The 21853-nt window shown below is 40.3% G+C and overlaps 1 protein-coding gene across 2 annotated transcripts in view; it reads right to left on the bottom strand.

Moving 5' to 3' along the window:
- Window positions 1–6918: 6918 nt before the first annotated feature.
- Window positions 6919–21853, bottom strand: part of LOC310948763 (contactin-1a-like) — a 62049-nt gene continuing 47114 nt past the window's right edge. Inside the window, exons 12-24 of one of the 2 annotated variants that reach the window (XM_083915992.1) lie at window positions 21565–21712; window positions 20583–20710; window positions 18959–19131; window positions 17966–18089; window positions 14302–14463; window positions 13833–13982; window positions 13161–13231; window positions 11997–12231; window positions 10849–10952; window positions 10349–10538; window positions 10108–10220; window positions 9857–9931; window positions 6919–8548 (exon numbers count right to left, since the gene is read on the bottom strand). In XM_083915992.1, the coding sequence (XP_083772118.1) occupies window positions 8318–8548; window positions 9857–9931; window positions 10108–10220; window positions 10349–10538; window positions 10849–10952; window positions 11997–12231; window positions 13161–13231; window positions 13833–13982; window positions 14302–14463; window positions 17966–18089; window positions 18959–19131; window positions 20583–20710; window positions 21565–21712 (1904 nt within the window). In that variant the 3' untranslated portion in view covers window positions 6919–8317. Of the gene's footprint in view, window positions 8549–9856; window positions 10014–10107; window positions 10221–10348; window positions 10539–10848; window positions 10953–11996; window positions 12232–13160; window positions 13232–13832; window positions 13983–14301; window positions 14464–17965; window positions 18090–18958; window positions 19132–20582; window positions 20711–21564; window positions 21713–21853 lie in introns of both variants that reach the window. The other variant, XM_083915993.1, reaches the window with a different exon arrangement.

The raw sequence follows: 21853 nt of genomic DNA, 5'->3' as shown, positions 1-21853 counted from the left end.
GTTTGATGAACTGGAATCAAGCCCTCTCAAGTATTGGAAAATCCATTTGGAAAGCAAAAGAAGAAAACACACAGTGAGAAAACTATTAAACAGGAATTAGAGTAGAGTTTTTAGACAAGAAAAAAAAAGAAGAATTAGCTGAAAATAGATTCTGCGTCTTCGCCCAGCACTGGCAGAGGACAGTTTTCCACATTAATCAAAAGTGAGTCTGTTGCTCTAACAGCATGCTGAAGACAATTAGAGGGATACTTGATATGACTGTCACCCTGATTAAACCCATCCACCCTCAGCAGCAGCCCAAACACAACAGAGTCTCTGGCTGAGGAGATTTAATAATACAAACTTTTAGGCTACCCTGTGAGCTTACTTAAACAAAAGCTATTATTATATTTGGCACCCACATGGGGAAGGTTAATGAATGATTCCCTGCAATAACAAACATTGAGGAGCACTTAAGAACCATGTCCATATAGTTTAGCCCAACAATTACTAATACCAAAGCACAGAAGGAAACAGACGATGATTAACATTGAATCCAAGCAGTTAACACCAAAAGTTAGAGGATTTTGTTCTTTAGTATTTTTTTATTTTCCAGCATGGATACAGCCGACATGCAAAGTGTCTATGAGTCTCAAGGCAATGAAAATAGCATTTATATACTTTAATCCATAATTTACATTACATGCATACAATATAGAGCACAATGCCAATAAAAATGTCCTTTTCTCCTAAGAGGTTTCTGTTTTCCAATTTGTGTTTGCAAGGCTAGACTACCGGCAAGAAGTAGGGATTCTAGGTGAAATGTGATCGGGTGTTTTGCCCTCAAACTTTCCAAAAAAGGTTTGACACTAACCAGACAATGACATTAGATCAGCTGGGACCCAAAGGAAAGGACAAAGACCACTTTAAAGGATGGACAAAACCAGTTAGAATCTAGGACATGAACAGAGTCAACACACAAGAAGTCAGAAGCTGTGACCAATGGTGGAATGTAAAAGTACATATTCTCAAGTGTACTTATTATAGTATATGTTACATTTGGAGGTACTTGTACTTTACTTGAGTAATTCCTTTTTATGCTACCCCACTACATTTCAGAGGGAGTATTGGACTTTTTACTTCACTACATGTATTTGTTAACTTTAGTTACGTCACAGATTCAGATTATTAATACAAAATATTGTCAACAAATGAAATAACATATTGTTATAGATTAAGCTACACAGCAGTCTATAAAGTAAATAAAATTAGCATTACCTTTATGAGCTGCAGCATTAAAGCGATATTGACATGAATATATCAATCATTCTAATCTCATCATTTTCTAAAATGGGCCAATCTTCATCATGACTACTTTTACTTTTTGTACTTTAAGTACATTTTGATGCCAATACTTTTTTACTTTTACTAAGTAACATTTTGAATGTGGGACTTTTACTTGTAACAGAGTATTTCTGCAGTGTTTTATTACTACTTTTACTAAAGTAAAAGGTTTGAGTACTTCTTCCTCCACTGGCTGTGACAAAGCTCTAACCATGGCACTGGGTTGATCACATCTTGCTGACTACAATTATGGACAAATATATATGATAGTCACCTTGGTATTTATAAAACAAATCCCTTTGTCAATAAACACACACTTCTGCGGTTTGCTGTGAGAAAAAAAGAGACCACACCGCAAATGACAAACAGTGTGTGAGGAGAGATTATCTTCTATAAAATCACTTCAGTTAACTCAGCGACGGCTACAGTACCACTCCAAGATGTTCACTGTGATCCCAAAGTCAACATTTACACAAAGAATCCTCTGGCAGCAGGGTCAAGCCTGAGCAGTGGCAGCAGGTGAAAGGGAGTAGGAAGAGGCGAAACTCTGTGCACAGGAGGCTGCTTTTCAAACAACCCCAATCCTTATATTAAAAACAGTGGGAAGTGTCTCAGTTGGCACAACCAGTGAAACCGACAGATAAAAATGCTTGTACACTGATGACTCTGGGCGTTTTGGATAAACGCAACCAAGCTTGGTTGTAAAAGTTTAATAAATTAGCCATAAATGTCAGTGTTTCCTGCAATTAAGAGGGCAATCTGTGCGCATTGAGTGTACTTCTCTTACCTCAGGTGCTCTGAGCTGCTCCTGTGGCTCTCCCTCTGCACATGTAGCTTTATCTGATAGCTGGCTCTGCATGTTAGCAGTTGTTCTCGCATCTCTCTAATTCAGCCAACAAACACAGAATAAGTGTGTTAGGTTTATCCGCCTGTCATGTTTTGCTCTTGAAGTGAATGCAACCATTAAATCACACTTCTCCATGCTTAGTTTCACCATATGCATACCTTCTTCACATAAATCTCACCTTGTAGTAACCAGTAACCTGCTCCGCAATGCTGTTGATGTGGAGCATATATTGGTGCAGTCTTCTCTGGTACTTCAGAGCCGATAGCTGGGCCTCGTTCTGCAGAGTTGACACCTGGGCTAACAGGGACTGCTCTCTCCTGTTCCACCTGAGCCTCGCCATTCGGGTTTCGTGCTCCAAAGTTGCGCTTCTTTCTTCCAGCGCATCGGTGACCGTGCGCAGCGCGTCCACGCAACAGTGCTCCCGTTTGTTGATGTCCTCAGTGGACAACATGAGCCCGCATCCTTTCTGACAAACACCTCCAGCGCGAGGACCCATCTGTAGCTTTGTTTGTGGCGACTCCTCCATCATGCCTGGGTTTAAAACTTGGCAGTTTGGCTTCTTTTCCGCGGAAGTTTGGCAATCGGCGCACATAGTCTGCGCACACAACTTTCCTGTGCAGTACAATGGGTTGGGACAAAGCTATTTTACAAGTCTGAACACATGAAAGCGTGAGCGCACTAAAAAGTTTGACCGGTCTGCGCAGCTCACGCCGAGTTGAGGGGCTGCGCCACTTCACGCACGACATCAGATGAGACGTTGAAATATGTCTGAGGAGAAAATTTCCCCCAGCTGACTCATTTCTGCTCTCCCCGGTCACGAATGGCTCATTGAATGTTTCCTGCCGTTCACATAAAATAATATTATGTATTTTTAATTGAATTTAACGGCAGGTGTAAATCCATCTCTGTGCCTAGATTCTGGCAGGTTTTTTCTTAGTGAAAAAAAAGTTCGTTTTGTGCGGTTTGATTTAATTTCGTGAAGCTGTTGGTTGCTGTGCACTTGATCTGTGTTATGCATCCTCCCCAGCAGATGTCGCTCATTCTCTCACATGCTTTCAAATTGTTGGCGACATTGCCTTCAAATTAAGAGCCCTCAATTTAACAGTCCATGTCATAATTGGCACTATCGGCGGGGTTTTATTGGGTCTCATGTTAACCCTAATAAAATAATTTAGTCTACCTCTGCAGTGATGACATGTCAGTGAAACTTATCTCAATTTGATGGTCTTCCAGTGGTTAAACCCTGGCTTGTAACACAATCTCTGCATGGAGACCTTCTTAGTGAAGGCTTCCTGCATGAGTCCAGGCCAGTCTTAGCTGCCTGACACAGCATGACATATTGCAGGCATCTCAGAAAGGGCGTCACGTTTCAGGTCTCCCAGTGCTGCAGTCTGGTTCTTGTCTGCTGTGCACCGCTTTAGAGTATGTTTTGTGTTGTCTGAGCTGTCAAAGAGCAGGTGTAGATTTACAAAGACTATAGCACAATCTGTCCTGGGACTGCACACCTGTCTGCAACACACCGCAAGGAGGTCAGAGGATTGAATGTTATTTTTTCCTCCTGTCAGTCACTGCAAATGAAATAGTAGCTTTTGTATTATTTTATAATTTAATATTAAATTGAATATTTTTAAATTAACTGTCAGCAAATATCTATATTTCTATAACTTCACAAGTTTAAAGTCTGGAGGGTTGGATTTGGAGGAGCAGTCAGACTGAATCAAGCAGCAGCCAGGGTAACAGTAATTGTAAGTGTGTTTTTTGGGGAAAGTGTTACAGCCACCTGCGATCAGACCTATCACACAGGCCATATGCTTGCTCTGATAAGCCACTGGGGGGGGGGGGGGGGGGTGATATCCTTGTCTTTAGTTCTCTCTCTGTGAGCTGATTTCGGCAAATAACCATTAAGACCCCTGATTGAAATGGAGAGTTGACCTAAAGCTCAATAAGAATATAAAAATCTGATTCAATTGGTCTGACCTAATCCATGAAGAGAAGTGATATCAATCTACTTTTCATCAGCTGGATACCTGATAGGAGACAAAATGTGAACAGCTGTTTAGAGTTGGCCTTATCTGTAATGGAGGACAGACTGAAAGGGTGTCTTTGATATACTGTAGAATAGTTAAAGCATAGTGTTCTCCTTGAGGCAAAGTTAAAATCCACACATAAATTGAGCATTTGTTGCAAATAGTTGAGCTGATAATGGACGATACTAATAAATCATAAATTACCTCTAGTTTCTTATGTGAGAGCTGAAACACTGCTATGAATATTTAACACATAACCAATCTGAAGTTGCAGTTCTGTATAAAATAATTTAATCCCAAGGCAGGAATGACTAAGGACAAAAGTGATCAAGTGGGTTTTTTTTTTCCAACAGTGCTTCCTTTTTGCAGAACCTCTACTTAAATCCACCTCAGGAGTGTCAGCAAATCTAAGAGCAGAGCGAAAAGCACCTGAGACCACCAGCTGTCTAACCACGGTGGAGAATCTGTCTGAATTTGATAACACTTCTTACAACCTTTGACACATTTGCTGTGTGTGTGTGTGTGTGTGTGTGTGTGTGTGTGTGTGTGTGTGTGTGTGTGTGTGTGTGTGTGTGTGTGTGTGTGTGTGTTCGTGTGTGTGTGTGTGTGTGTGTGTGTGTGTGTGTGTGTGTGTGTGTGTGTGTGTGTGTGTGTGTGTGTGTGTGTGTGTTTGAAGGGAAGCCGTGTGCCAAACTGGAAACATTCTCCAGCGGTTTCTGCATAGCTCTGCAATAACATCAGTATTTCAGACTCAATTCATATTTAATTTACCAGTGAACTCAGACTGACTTACTGTAAACTGAAACTTTTAACTTTCTCATTGCATTTTCAGTAATTGGTCCATCACAAATCTACAGTCTTTGGTTAATGTAATTAATATGATGAAGATCATGTGATGTGATTGAAATACGGCTACTAAATGGATCCTGTGGTGAGATTATTTTTCTCAACTGCTGTTTCTAAGCCACTGTTTTAGCCATGGGTATCTGCATTGACACTGTTAGTCAGTCATATTTCAACAAGTACATTTATTTAAATTCAAGTTTCAGGTAAACTCTGTACTTTACTGCTTTTTGCCCTTCTGGTAAGATGATAAACTGCATTTCATTCTCAGTACCTATACTTTGTGAAATTAAATTAGTTGAATGTAATCTAATCTAATCAATTTGGCAGATTCATATTTTACATATACGATCTATTAGGCGCTGTGATATTTCCATGGCCTAGGGAAGTTCAATCAATATTTGTGAATATGAACTACTCTCTCAAACCAGAAAAAAGTCTTAAAATTTGTGATGTCATAAGGTACAACATTTGGAGCTGCTCCATAGACAATGGATTTGTTTTGTTTATATCCAAATGAACTTTTTTCTATTGCAGTGTTGTAGTGTGTTTACTGTGCTGAAAAAGAAAATGTTCCCATATAATCAGATCATGATCTGGTGCTCTTAGTCTCATCTAGAACATTTTCACAATTCATTGTCTATGGAGCAGCTCCACACTTTTCACAAATAAGTTTCAGCACCCTAGTTCATGTTTACTTATATTTTTGGACTGTATATGTATATACTGTATATATTGTTTAAATGTGCATGGTTCCCCTTTAAAAAGGTAGCTCTACCTTGAAAAGCTCCAACATTAAAGTACTGGGTGCCTCTTTATACTGTATTAATGCATACTTTATAAATAGTGTACAAGTTGTAATGAATGGCTTTATTCATATTTAATAAAACATTAAATAGGGACAATTTTTGGGTTGCCTTGCTCCCCCTTTGTAAGGAGCAATTCGGTATAATGAATACTTCTAATGATGATACTAAACCACATTTTCCTGATAATTATGCACTTTAACTTTGTAAATGTAATAGAGTATTTTTTACACTGTTGTATTGTTACTTCTTTAACCATGGACAGAACTGCTGAAACACGGTCAGTTTTAAGCTGCACTCACACTTACCACGAATCCTCGATTATTCACATCAGAAAAGTCGCTGCAAAACACCAGAGCAAACACCAGAACACTTTAATAGTTAACTACACTTTTATTGTTCCTTGTCCAGCCAATGAGAGTGCCGTTCAAGTCCAGCAAAGCACTGGACTTCCAGCAAACAGCCAAACATGCTGCCACTGCCAACAGTGATGCTATCAAATCCAAACCATCGTATGTGCGAGACTGCAGGACCGTTTCTGAACTTGAATGAGTGAGATTCCTTTAGTCAGTTTAAGATTTTCGTTCTAAAAAAAAATCTTCCTTCATATGAGATGACTGGAATAACAGCAGCTAATGCACATATGAGGCTTAGAGCTACACTGTCCCTGACTTAAAGGGATGTCAATCTGGAATGGAATGTGTTTCATATGAAGCCGAGAGGTTGAAAAGTTGCTATGATGTCGATTTGTTGCAAAGTAATGCACTGCTTCGTATCCAATGTCATGCATGTTAGAATGTAGAGCCGCTGCTTCGTCCAAAACATTAAAGTTCAAGGCATTCATGCATTTGGCAACTCTTTTTATGATTTGTCGCATGAAGGGAAACTGGGAAAAGCACTTTGTGGTGGATGTTGATATAGTCACAATATAGAAGCATGGCCAGCATCAGTCACACGAGAAATGAATTGGAGGAATTCAAAACGCAGCATTCCTTCCTCCATTCGAAGGAAATAAACTTTTGTCCAACTAGAGTTGGGTCATGACATACAAATATAATAATCATAAACAAAATGACATCAGTTGATAGTGTTTATATATCTCTGATCATTTGTTAATAAAAAGACAAAAATAATGCCGTGGAAACAACGTCATGAGCTTTTGATGGGCTCTCACTGCTTACTGGCTTTGCTTATCTTCTGTCCATACCAGATAATGAAAAATTAAATATACTAGATTACTTTTATAGGAGCTAGGCAAGTTGTCTTACTAGAAAATATAAAGTAGCCACAGATGAATCACACATTATTGGAGAGCAAGAGCTTCGCCACCTTCACTATAACTGTTAATAGTGACTCTCACACAAAGCCGTAAGCCAGTGAGATGAAATGAAAACATTTACACAAAATAAAATGCCAACATTCATTACAAAAGCACCAGCTGGTAGCGCTGAGGTCCTAATGATACAGTCAAAACAATGTTTTCTGTTAGTTTAGGTTGAGTTCAACAATGACCCAGATGTTGTGGCAAAGCCTTGAACACTGCACATTTGTACAAATATAACAAGAGGTTGCAAGCTATCAAAATAAACACTCACAGAAAGTTTTTTGCAGCTTTACATTTGAAACTGCATGTCTGATATGTTGTTCAGGTCACTTCCTGCTCCAATGGTTTGCTTTACATTCAGCTTTGCAAATATGGACCCATGTGCCCTAAACACTTCTGAACCTTTTTAAATGTTTCATCCATGTAACAATGTCAACATGCACACAATTTGAAAGTGGTATTTTTTTCAGTAGAGCTTATGTTATGATTTGTAAATAAGCACTGATTGCAGGTCAAACCAATCTATTTTTCTTGAAATAGCATCCATAGTATATTAGATAGCAAAACAATATCAATTGTTGGATGTATTATTTCAGCATGACATAAATTGCTCTTTCCTCTATGATGTTTGTCAATAAAAAATCAAGTATGAAAGAATCAGATCTGCTTTTACTGTATTTCTGTAACAAAGGGTGTGTTTCGTTTTTAAAAGAAAATAGAAGAAAATGCCACTGAACTGCAAGTAACGAAAGACATAAAGACATTTTTATAAACTCATACACTTATCCTTCACAGCTACTTGTTTGCCTTATACTATGGAATGCACTGTTGGATAGATTTTCCAAAATATCATAGATCAAATGAAGCCCACATTTCTGAACAAACAGCATCTTTATATATTTATATATAAGAAAGGTCGGCTTCATGATGTAAAAAGACTTAACAGCAAACCCAAAGTGTAATGGTCACACTTTCAGTCATAATCCATTTTAAAACAAGTTATTGTGAAAGATAAGTGCAGTCGTTTCTATAAGGCATATTTAAAAAGTTGACAGAACTCCTTTGACACTCCTCCAAAGAGGCTTTCTCATGGATAAATAAGGGATGTCTTTGTCCATTTCCAATTTTTTCCATTTATGTGTCTATTTCACAAACATATTCCAGAGGGTAAGAGTTGGAATATGTCGTCCCGGGTTACAGGGATGGAACTGAGAGATTGTGGAAAGAGTCCCAAAGTCCTTATAGGCGTCAACCGGAAAGAGTCTCCTTCACAGGAAGTGAAGACAAAGATGGCGCTACATTCAGAGGCTGAGGCAGAGGAGAGCCAACAGGAGCAGAGAGAGTACGTTGAGAGACATGGCGGACATGACACCTCCACCTGAGAGACACAGAGATTATGGTATGTCAGCTTTTGCAGAAAAAACATCCTGGATTGACAGTCAAAGTTGTTGCCGATTTGAGGGTAGAAAAATATACATCCCTTGAGTGTCCAGCTGTCATCCATTAAACTAAAGACCGTGTTTGTTGTCTGAAGTGTAATATTCTACCCCATTTGTGTGGAGACCACCTTAATGCCCCTCCATTTGTCAATTCCCTGCATTTGAAATCCCCTATGGCTTAAATTCCCGGGTCTGTGAAATCAAGCTGTCAGGTGGGTCTGGACTGAAAGATAAGGGATAAGGAAAAACCACAGAAGGGGTTTCCTCTTCTCATCAAGATCAATTACAGAGGCTTAAAACCCCCTCTACCCAGTGAGCCTACCTGTCAGTCCTTCAGCCAGTGAGGGGATCGAGTCAGGGGGCTATCAAGGCTTTAGTCATGGACCGTAAAGTTTCCCATCTTAGCCCTCCAATCAAAGGTATGAAACCTGAAGTGACAGCTCTGCTCTGACCCATGGGAACCCTCTAGCTGTGACAAATGTTAACCTACCGCCAACTTTGAACCTTGTATAATCTCACTAGCAAATGGCAGACCAGGAATAAACAGTCACAGCGTGTCATCGAAGCACTATGGATTTAAAATGAGATTAGATAACTGAAGGCTTTCTTTATTTTTGTTCCACTGCTGGGAAACTAAACTCAGTCGAAAACACAATACAGTAGCATTTTCGCAAGGGATTATGCTCACTCACTAAATATAATTTCAGTGTTCATCTAACAGAAAACACAGTTGAAAGGAAGCCTCATTCTTCTAAATAAGTAAATCATAAAGTGTCTTAAGCATCTCCCTTTCCCTTTTTTGACACTTTTTACACCTCTATTGTTTTGTTTAACACTCCCTGACGAACTACATCGCTTCAGGATCACCACAGACGCTGCTGCATGCTGTGAACTATGTCTGCAGGAAACTCGGAAAAATACTTAGTTTTGGATTAGATTAGAAGTAATCTCAGAGAATATCCAAATTATTTTCTCGTAGATTTGCTCATTTCTTTCTCGTAGATTTGCCACTTCTTCCTCAAAATATTACCTGCCTCCCCCAGGTCCGTTATTACTTTTTTTCATACAATGGCCCTAATACGCCATTGTACCCCTAAGTCTACTACAATAGTCTGTAAATATGTAATAATAAAATGTCTTTTTACTTTACAATTGTAATTAACAGGAAAGACTAGTTTAAATAAAAAAAAAAACATTTTTATTGATATGGAAAGAAACAAGGATCATGAATGTTATCTGTCTGTTACCTGTGATGTTGATCTGTGCCACAGCCCCGTCTCCCCCCTCTGTGTGCACCCGGATCTCCACAACATAGTTCCCATCTGTTGGCAGGGGGAGGTCTATGAATTTCTTACTGGTTGTGTACAGAGTGCCTGTGGAGTGGCCCTGTTTCCTCAACAGCACCTAGGCATACACCCAGATCATTTATAATAAATATAAAGTGTCAAGCAGCTACTGTTTAAATTGTGAGAGATTATAAAAGTAAAACTGTACTCACTTTGTAACCATCTACCGGTGCCTCGTTAGCAAGTGGTTCCACATTTTCCCAGGAAATATTTACTTTCTGGCCCCTTAACTTTTTACCAATTATTCTGGGAGCTTGACTTGGAGCTGTTAAAAGACACAATAATTGAAATGAATAACAATAATATTGGCACGTTATTGTAAATAAAGACTATACATGGCTCTGAGCTACATCTCTGCTGGTCAATACTGAACTGCTATAAAACACAACATACGTGGTTTCTTGGTATGGATGTGGAGGTGCTGGCTGGCCGGCCCGTATCCGGCAGAGTTGTAGCCCCGAATCTCAACAACGTAGTGGGAGTCGGGCTTCATAGCCTCCAGCCTGGTGTGGTTCTCACTTCCGGGTACAACCACCCTCTGGGCACCGCCCTCACTGTCTTCTTGACTCCTCCAGTACTTCACCTGGGACAGGAAGGATACAGTTGAGATGGCTAGGATCTGACACTACTTTGTTTTACTTATACAGCACTTACAATAACTGATTTATAGCATGAGGAAAGGCAAGTACAAGCTAGTTTATAGAAACTAGCGATATGAAAGCGCTACTAATGGATGTTATCATAAAAAAAAATAATAGAAAAAAAATCTTTCGTTTTTAGGGACATTTTTGTGATTGTTCCTAGTCATGTAGTATACAATAGTTTAAACCAAATCACAAAGACGTTCACACTCATTTTTGTTCCAGGATGCCTCAGTAAATATTTTTACTGACCTGGTATCCATCTATGTTGCTCTGTGGGAGAGGCAGCCACCACACTATGGCTTCTGTGGCAGAGAGAGCTCTACTGTCAACAGTCACAGGAGCTTCATATGGAGCTGAGGAGAGACACAGAGTACAGTTTGGTAAATAGGTTACAGTGAGAGAGCCACTTTAAAGGACGAGTCCTTTAGAGGTAATCTTTATATATAATTTATAACTCCAGCGTAGCATATCTTATATGTATGAATATATTTACACTCTAATGGATCAATTACTCTGCATCATAAACCAGCTAGTCTTCCTTGTCTGTGTTCGTTGGCCTTACTAATGTCACCTTTCTGTCAGTAGTGCTCAAGCATAGTTTTATAATGTGAATAAATCACTGTAAGGAACCAAGTAGTGTCAGATATCTCTCTTGGCCCACATTTCGTCACTGGGCCATCGGATACTTTTCTGTGACTTATGGGCCAGTTATACCACTGTGTGTAGGCAGTCCCTGCCAGGAAACTGTCCCCGAATGTTAAACTGCCTCGCTGGGGTTAGAACCAACAACCCATCACACACTGTCATTGTGTTGCACACAGAAACAAACACACAAAAACAATACTGCCCAACCAGCATGCACACAAATACAAATGGTCACACCCCTGGAGACAGAGCACTTTTTGTAGGCCTAGCTATAAAATCATAGACTCTAAAAGGGCAAACGTTCCCATAGTGGGTTGCCATGGCAATGAGGCATCCCTGTAACCCATCATGTCTGGGTTGGTTGCCAATGGTTATCTCAACTGTCTGTCAGTGGAAGTTAATAACTAGGCTAAATGCTTTGCATCCTTTGGGCGAATTATCAGCTTTCTGGTTCATGCTACATAGATCATGATAATCCCCCAAGGAAAGACGGAGAGGGGAAGATGGGTTCACTTTCAAGGGGTATTAAAATTCCTCACAACTATACATGAGAAGTCCTATTAAATGAGTCCTACTCTACTGAAAACCCTTCTAGTGATAAGTAGCTGACAATGACAGATTGAAATAGCAGAGTGTTGGCATATTGAAGAATTCCTAAATCAAACACGACCAGGACATTGTTTTGAGATTAGTTTTGCACATTTCTCCTTTTTGCGTCAGCATTGAGAGCTGTAAATCTCTTCAGTGCTTACCGTCCTGTGCAGAATAAATTGAGGCTGTAAGGCTGTAGGGTCCTTCTCCTTCGCTGTTGAATGCTTTGACTTTGACTTGAAACTCTGTCGATGGAGGGATGGTGGAATCTTTGTGGACATAGCGCTTGGCCTGGGGGTCCGCGACCGTCACCTGCCTCCACTCGTATCCATCGTGTGGTTTGAAGGCCACAATGTAGCCAAAATGAGGCCCATAGTAATACTGAGGCTGTACAGGCTGATGACAAAAACATCAAACATTACTTTAATATGGCCAATGTTTTATCAAACACACCTCTAGTGTGAATTATACATAACCCTATCAGAGTTTGCATTATGACTATCATGCATCTTCCACGTTTGTTTGTATACTTTTAAGAGATTAACAGAAAGACTCAAAAAAGACCAATTTAACTAATCAGATGTTGTTGAAATACTATAAAATAAAAATGACTGCATTCTGTGAGTGATATACAAAGAGTTGTGACACTTTGCTGGCTCATCCCTCTTGATCTGTCCTCATGCCTCATTTCCTTTGTTGGCACTCTGTATTATTTCTCACACCATATGCCCAGCAGGACGTGCCTGCTAAGCCAAGCAAAAAGGCACTTTAACCAAGAGAGCTAATTTATCAACGGCTGTAGAAAAGGGAAATGGAGGATAATGATTTAGTTCAGTCATTGATTTTTGTTGATAGTAATTGTTTTGTTTGGTACAAAGTGTGAGTATCCGGTGCTGATGAACTAAATTGGTGTCTGTCAAAGTGACTGCCTGGAAACATATCATTGGCTTCCTTTAAATTCAAATTTAAATTCATGGACTACGTTTTATTTGTATTTGCATGCCAGAATTATCGCCCTGAAAAAGGTTGTTTTGCCATCGTTGATCAAAGTTAAAGTTATTGTATCAGTCACGAATCAGGAGTGCTGCAACTATCAATTTTCTTATCTATTTTTTTATGTCTGCCTGTGAGCCAACACCTCACTGGAATAGGTGTCTGTTTATATTAAATTGTTCTGCCGTGTTATTTTTTTCTTCTGTTGTGTAACTTTGTTTTGAAAAGTGCTCCAATATAAAAGTTATTATCATTACATGAATTGAATTGTATTTACTTGAGATTAAACACTTGCTTATGACCTTTTTGCCCAGTGCATAGTCCAGACCTACCGTCCACATGATGGTCAGCTCTCTGCTAGTCCCTCCACCGCCACCGACGTCCGAGGGCGCCACCACAGGAACTACAATGAGACGGCAACAGAAAATCTCTGAGCTCACATGCTAAGATTCCACAGGAACAACGCCAACCCACACAGGCTGTAACCTATCCCTGGCAGCAGTACTGAAACATCCTTTCTCTGCAAACATAATATCAATGTCTTGAACTGTGCCAAATGCAACACCTTAATGTCAGTGTGGGAAGCTTGCCACTGAAGGAAACAGAGAGGCAAAAGAACTCTTGTTTTGCCTTGGGTCTTCAAGCTTACTCTCAAATGATGACTATTTTTTTAAGAGAGGTTACTGTAGGCCTGTGATTTCCATTTTATAATTGAATTTCAGTATACAGTTTCAGCAAAGTGCTCATTTGTAGAGGTTTGTGTGGTAAGTTTGGCAGCATGCTTCTGCTGTAGGAAGTACAGATAGATGGGATTTCTGCTGACTCACTTCTACAGCGATACTTAACATTAAGTAAACAGTGCTATAATAGAATGAAGAAGAATAAATATCAGAATGGAAAGCTGGATTGTACGACCACATTTCCACGACCTTTCAAGTTACTGAGTCCTCGTACCGTAAGACTTATGTAGCAAATGTTAGCCCAAAGTCAGGACATGATCTTACCTGCAGCAAGGGTTTTGTCTTTAGGTGAAGGGCTGCTCGGCTCTCCTGTCCCCAGAGTGCTGGTGGCAATTACTCTGAACTCATATTCCATCCAGGGGAACAAATCCACCACTGTGGCTAGCTCTGTATTCCCCTCTACATCTGGGGGAGCTAGAGAGAAAAGCAATGCCAAAACTTCAGGGCTATAGCACAGTATGTTAAACATTATACAGCACAGATTGTGCTATCCCTCTATTTAACAAAAATATCCTTAAAACAACAAGGAAATTCCATTTCCAGAATACATTCCTATATTTTAAGTCCTTGAGGCATGACTAAATGCATTTTAGCAAACTTTAAGAGACATTAACCACCATGTCGGACTGCAGTATCACCATGTGGCATGGCCCAAATTATCATGACAGCAGAGACAGCTCAGCATTAAAGCAGCAGTGTTTATTTGACCAACTAGTGGTGCTTGAGTTCTCACATGTAGTGGCATTCTTCCAGACATCCTTTGAGAAGGAGTCCCTGTACTGGATGGTGTATTTGGAGATGGGGTTGTGGTTGTCTGCTCCGCGGCTCCACTGCAATGTTACACTCTTGTCAGTTTTGTTTATCACTCGCACCCCACCTGGGGCACCGGGGGGACCTGGGGTAAAGAATAAGAAACAAGTTAAATGTGTTTGACGGATGACGTGTATGGTGGCCGCACAGTTGTTTTGAGATCAGTGACATTGTTCCTTAGCTTTCACAAGTTCAAATCCCCACACGACTTTGACTTGTCCCTCAGGCAGATAGAGATCATCTCACTTGCTCACAAATTGTAGACGGATGGAAAGAGGGTATCACATTTTTGAAGAAGCTTTATCTTTATTCAAGCTGCAATTCTTGACAAAAGTCCTGAGCCGTTTAACAACTTTATACTTCTACACCCGTCTCCAAAAAGACCACTGTTTGATGCATATGAGACACAGCACATCAAAGCCCTTACATTTTCTTTTTAGTCTCTTCTTTAAAAGACATCAGCAAGGACTGATGGATTAAGGCATTAGAGTTTAAATCCCATTGACATATATGAACTAAGGCTTAGGCAAAAGCTTTTGAATCGAGTGTTTCTCGTGGGCCTCCTGCTTCTCTCGATTCTTCCTTTGGAACATAAATATGGCCTAATAGAAAACCCAGACTGTGTCAAGGTCAGCCTCCCAACCCACAGCCTCAGAATTCAGCCACTTTTTCCAAGTCACGAATATGAGCCGAGACAAGTAAGGCGATTAGACAGCCAAAGCTGGACGGCCCTTAAGCTTTCCCTCTCCTCTATGGGTCAGGAGGAGAGAAAGCAAAGTAGTGAAAAATCTAACGTTTTTTTACAATTCAATGTAAGGGATGAAATATTGTGCATATTTCACATGTCTGTACAACAATGCGTCATATGGATGCTTAGCATAGTGTGTTTGGACTGATAAGCTTCAGTGCTTTTCCCCAGGAACCAAATTTAATAAAGTTTAGGAATAGTTTTCCTAATTCACAGACAATTACATTAACACAGCCACATTTCAACACTGTTCCAGGCAAGACTGTAACATTACACTACAATAAACACACACACACAAATGCACGCACACACACATACACACAGACACACACATACACACACACGTCATATGAAAAGGCTCTTCTCTCCCTATCTCAAATCCCTATTAATAACAAGCTGCAGGTGCAGAGCTGTGTTTTTAGCTCGGCCAATCTCCTGAAGCAGATCTGCTTCCTCATCTGTCCTGATAAATGGCTGTCTTTCATCTCCTTCCCTGCGCCCCGGACTGTTGGCATTTGGCACTCCATTAGGAGCGGCCCAAGGCTTGTGTTTTGGTTCCACTCTGGGAAACGTTACAGTCAGCTGCTGTGCATTCACCTGGCTATCTGTCAACACCTGCTCAGAAAGCAGCAGCGGTGGCAGCACACCCAGGGCACAAGAGGGATCACTGGCAACCAGATTACTGCAAGAGTTCTTGGGTTCCTATCTGAAGAGACCCTTTGTCCACCGACACTGGGCTCGTTTCAGTACCCAAGGGGAGGGCTGTAATGCAAGCTTTCACTCATCAGGAAGTGAAGGGTTGAAAACAAAGCCTCATGAATCATCCAGGAGAAGAAATACAGTAAATGACAGATAGAGCACTGGAAGAGTGACAGTGTTTGTTCTATGCGTGTTGATAATTGTATGTTGCTGGAAGAACAAGTACTGAAATCAGCAGCTCTCCGTATCAAAATGTTGTGGTGAAAGATATAAATGATGTTCTACACACTTTAGTCATCAAATACTCATCCCATGGCATTACACAACTTAAAACCACAAACATACTAGTTTCTGTAATGCCAAGACAAGTGGGAGCTGACTATTTTTTCAAATCCCTTGTTAGAGCATTGCTTGCTCTGTTCTATTTCATCAAATCTATAACTGTTTCTAATAATGCAACCACAGCAACAGGTAGATATTGAGATTCACAAAAAACCTTTCTGCAAAAACACAATTTATTTTCCAATTTACCCAGCTGGACATAGTGTCTGGATAAGTATGACCTAATTTGCAGCGTGCAAACATATAGTATAGCCAAACAATATAATCCAGAGGTAAGGCACTGGCAGATACGTTTGAATTGATTTATTCAAGATTATTTGCACTTATAGAAAGGCTGTATTGGTTGGCTATTATAGGCAATAATTGCCAGTTATTGGTTTCTACATGCATCATCTTTGAGCAGACAGCCTGAGTTAGAGTTTCTGGGTGGTGGTGGTAGATAGTGAGTGTTTCTTGTGTGTGTCTTTCTTTTGCATGAGGACACAAGGCGTTTCCTTAAAAAAACAATTTTTCACTGCTTTCTCTCTTGCTTTCCTTTGCATGGAGTCTCGGGGTCGACAGATTATCTGGCAAAAATGGCTGCGGTCTGGTTACTCTGGAGAGATTTACTTCTTTAAAAACATGCGCTCGATACAATACTTGTGTTACTCTGTCTCATCTCTCCCATTTTTTACAAACAGGGTCTGACAATAAGAGCTGAGGAAACATTTTTAATGAGTAGTTTAGAAAATGTGTGTCTGATGAACTGTGGAATTCTTCTTCTTCTTGTTTCACTTTAATTTTTAAAAAGCTCTGTTGAATTAAAACCCCTGAAAACTTGGCTTCAAATCTTAGAGGGGGGACATTATGTGCATTATTAAGTTGATGTTTTTTGGGGCGGTTTCTACTAGAACATGTTTACATGCTTTAAAGTTCAAAAAATATTATTTTAGGATTTGGGGGTAGACATTACAGATTGCCAATGGAGGGACATTCTGAAACTGGTCCACTCATCTTCGATTGGTGCCAGGCAAGGCCTGTTACAGTGGAAGGTGCTTCATTGAGCCCATTTCACCAATGCTAAATTGGCTAAGATGTACCCTAGTCACAGTAATGCTTGTAACCGCTGTAAACAGTCTTTTTGGGCTTCCACCGTCTAAAAATCTGCCCATTACTACACAACTTGTTGTTGCCTTTACCACCCTGCTCGCCAGTAACATTCTCCTTAAATGGAAACATGTTTCTCCACCGACTCATAGCAGTTGGATCCATGAGATTTTACAGTGTCTCCTGTTGGAGAGGTTAAGGTTTTCACAGAGGGGATCTTTGGAGGCATTCCACAAAACCTGGGACCCATTGCTGGCTTTTATTAGCAATAGAATCACTGTTATTCCTGACGATGCTGAGGACAGTATTTACTCTCTATCTGAAACGCTTCATTTCTGAATACAGTCTGAGTGCATTTCTTTGTGGGTTGAGCGTTTTGATTCACAGTATTTATATATTAAAAAAAAGACATGGAAATCTCACTTTTATCAACATTGGACCTTTACGTATTTCTCTACAACCATTCATAAGCAACCATCAAAAACACACTTGTACCTGTTTAGGCCTTACTTATAAAGAGCTTAATATTCAAAAACTATGCTTCATCAGAACTAAGCAGGCCTAGCTTAATCAGATTTGATTGGCAGTACCCAAATATTCCTAACAATCCTAGAAAGAAGCTGATTGAGAAAACATGTCTTCAGAGCCTTTGAGACATTTAATAAACTGTAATTGACTGTATATATGTGTAATTACACCACTCATGACTCACCCCTGACAACCAGGTGAGCAAAGGCGGTAACATTGTCGATAGGGGTCTGTGCAGTGCAGGTGTAGCGTCCAGAATGCTTCAGCTGGACGTTCTTGATCAGTAGCTCGCCGTTTGAGCTTCCATTCTGCACAGAACAACACAAGAGACAGCAGTTCATGTAGGAGCGAGCAATACATCATACATCATAGATATGTGATTTCATTTAGCCTGAAATATGGAAAAGAAAGTATTATTTCGATCACTAAAGTAACCTTTGCACGATCAGAGGGACTGAAATTTCCAACCAGAGCATGCAATTAGGTGAACTGGACATGGGCTTCGGCTAAAGGGCTTCACCTCTTTTCTTGTGAAGAAATGTCAAGCTCTAGACAGTGTTTGCTTTAGTCAGCACTCTAACTGGAGAAAGGCAAAACCATCACAAAGTTCTTCTTTAAAAACACACGATTGCATTGAGCTCACTGATTGAGAGTCAAACTGGCTTCGCTAATACCACACAAACATTATTGCGGTAAGTGGAGCTGGACCCCGTTTTTACAAAGAGAACAAAAATGTGGTATTATCAGTCAACGAGGTATCATCGATCACAGTCATAATAGTGTTTGCCTAGTGGGCAGAGTGACAAATGAGAAATGCTAACCACTAACTTATGGTTAGAGCTGCACTAAGAGAGAGAGTAGGTCACGTCAACAATAATGGATGTTAGCGGAAATTGCTATTAAACTGATATACAATGCTTTATTCCACTCAGGGAAGGAATGTGAAATGGCTTTTAGAGACATATTAGTTTAAAGCAGGCTGTTCTTTTCCATTTCAGGTGTTCCAATAAAAATGCTACAGACATCAGCCCAACCTGAAATATGATTTGACGTGAATGAACCCTAGGCTAGAACTGAGATATTATTGCTGGGACAAAGTCGGGGCTATCAACCAAAACTTTTATTATCAATGTCTATTTCTATTTAACATACTTAATTAACCAACATGATGTCTCACCAGGGTGCGTTCATAGTGTTGACTGTCCTTGTGGAGGTCAATGACCCTTCCATCCAGGGACCAGATGAAGGTGATGTCTAGAGAGGGGTCATGTGACGCAGCACACTGCATCCTGGTGTCTTCACCCACTTTAACGTCAGAATTGGACGGTGCCAAGGTGATCTTTGTGGAGTCTGGGGGGAAAACACAAGAGGATGAGGGAAGCAGTGACGATGAGTAGAATGTGAGGGTATCAGAATGAAATCGAGTTCCTGTGATCTCGTTGTTTGGTGTAAGGTGGTCATGAAAGTCAGTCTGAGCTTCCTTAAGTTAGTCTTCTTCTAGTCTTGATGGTCCGATAAAGTAAAACATGATTAATGTATGTTATTTTGGCCTGTGAATGTTCTCATTTGTCCAGGTCATTGTTATCCTTAAGCAATTTCAGTCAAAAGCAACTGGTTAGTTGTCTCAGAAGACGATTCACCTCTCATCCAAGAGGCTTCATCAGTTCATGTATGCATCTGACCAGGTTTGGACTGGTCCAACTATCTGGTGTGGGGATCCAGGTATTTAACCTTTCACAAGGCTGATGATGTCACTGGAACCCTTTGTGCTCCAAGTGCCAACGACTGTTGTTATTATGAGATTTTAGTCTTGCAAATAGTGAAATTTGCAAATAGTGAAATTTAATGACATAATGAACATTGCCAACAACCAATAAGTGCGCTCTCGCCAGAACTAAATAGAAAGCGTTAACCAGGTAGACAGCAGGGATGTGCAAGAAAATGAACAAGTCGCGGTTCAAGGGTGGACAGACTTTGCTGTCCCCGTTTTTTGAACCATGTTCATGACCACATACTGTGGTGCCAAAAATCTGCCAGTAGCAGGATGGAAAATAACCTTAAAAGGAATCTAGTTGTATTCTTGCATACAGTAAACCTGCAAGATCCCAGGTCTTTGCAAAATGTTCCAGTCTGTGACTAAAAACTCAGTTAAGTCTTTAGATGTAAGAGGATGCCAGACTTCAGTCTTTGAAAAGTATTTTAAAAATCTCCCAGTGTATACTAGGCATTAAATGAAACATGGACTCATAGTAGTATTGTATTGTATTAAAAATTGTGTAATATCAAACAACTATAATTGTTCAATGTACACAAACGTCCAAAAGAGGGCAGAAAAGAGCTGTACATCAAGCACCACTGGCAATCAACTGCATGGAATTAAATATGTTTGACAGCTGAGATTGCATGTCTAAAGACAATTAGTCACAAACAACCTCTAATATCAATTTTAATTATTTGCTATTTAATCAAAATATTTTAACAAGTTTATTGCTCAAGTACACTACTCTCCTCATTTCTCATTGAACAGTATGAGGACTAAGCCCTTCACATCTGATCTAAAGTATTTCCATTTAGTCTCTGTCCTTCGGGAATGACTGAAAATCCACCAGTAGCCCTCAGAGGGACATTATTTAACAGTCGACATCTGGAGGTCAGGACTGTTTGGTGGGACTGTGAGTGACAGGAGTGATTGCCAGTGAAGGCTGACATCAGTCACAGCAAAAGCGACTCTCCTGGAAACATTTCAAAAAGAGGTATAAAAAGAGTTATCAATTAAGTCTTATTCATTTGCAGAAACGTGCCTGTAACCAACAGAGAACCCGTGCTGTTGGCCTTGCCCCGGTCATTCTCTGCAAAGCAGGTGTATCTGCCTTCATCCGCTCGTGTCACGTTGAGGATCTCCAGGCTTCCATCCTCCCAGATGAACACCCTGAGGGGAAACCACAATTAATTCTTCAAACACTGCTGAGAGAGAGCTATGCAATATAAAATATTTAGCACGATATAAAGGTCAAAAGTCCAGCATATGTGATTCAATAGATGTGTGGATGATGAAAAATGATGAAAGTACTCTGAAAGTATGACGGTTCCCTAATGGGTATGGAACAAGTGTGAGAACTTAAAACTACACAGCAAGACGCAAATTAAACAGTGCTAAAATCAAGGTAAAGATTGATCCATATTTCTCTGCATATTTCAGATTCATGCATGACAAATAGCATCATGCCAGCTGCCCTGTCACTACTCCACACCCTCTCTCACGCAGTCACCATAACGAATATTATGAGGCATACTACATACCCATGACTGTGTGTGTGTGTGTGTGTGTGTGTGTGTGTGTAAGGGGGGGGGGGGGGGGGTTCTTACAGATTAGGCTTGTTTTGTCAGTGAGGAGCCCAAGACAGGGGTTTACGTCCATGCTGATGAGCTAACTGTCAACCACTGACAGACATCACTGCAGCGCACAGCAATCGCCGACAAACAACAACACTAAAGACTTTTCTGGCACAAAGTAAATTTAGGAGATCTAGAGCTTATTAAGATCCTCCAAATCGCCATACTGTACAGTATGTGTCTTGCTACTGTAAGAGAGGATCAACTCTAGATTAGAGTAGTGAGACATTCTCATATACTCATCCTTGTGTTAATATGACCCAGATATGTCTCCTAGTCACAGAGAAAGATTGATGGAAATTTTTAGCATGAAAAACTACAGTACAGAGACGAACTCTGCCATGAGTTAAGAAGTTTGGAAGTGTGCTATCTAAATAGGGGACTGCTCACCTGGTAGAGTTGGAAAGCAGCTCAGTGTCTTTGCTCCAGGAGAAGGTGGGCTTTGGAGCCGCTTTGGGTCGACATTCAATCACCAGCCGGCCGTTTTTAGGTGCCAGGACTCTCTTCACTGGGTTGTGTTCAAACGTGGGAGCGCAGGCTGAGGAGGGACCATTTGGATGAATTATCACAAATTAGCAGAAAATGCATTGATACATTCGTACATTTATAGCCGATTTTACATTCAGAAAAACGTGTAAAGTACTGATCAAACATATTGTGCATAATTTTTGGCATTTTA

This window comes from Echiichthys vipera, assembly GCF_963691815.1.
Source record: "Echiichthys vipera genome assembly, chromosome: 7".
In the NCBI taxonomy this organism is placed as follows: domain Eukaryota; kingdom Metazoa; phylum Chordata; class Actinopteri; order Perciformes; family Trachinidae; genus Echiichthys; species Echiichthys vipera.
Note: the sequence above shows the minus strand (reverse complement) of the source record. Positions and strands in the feature narration are given on the sequence as shown.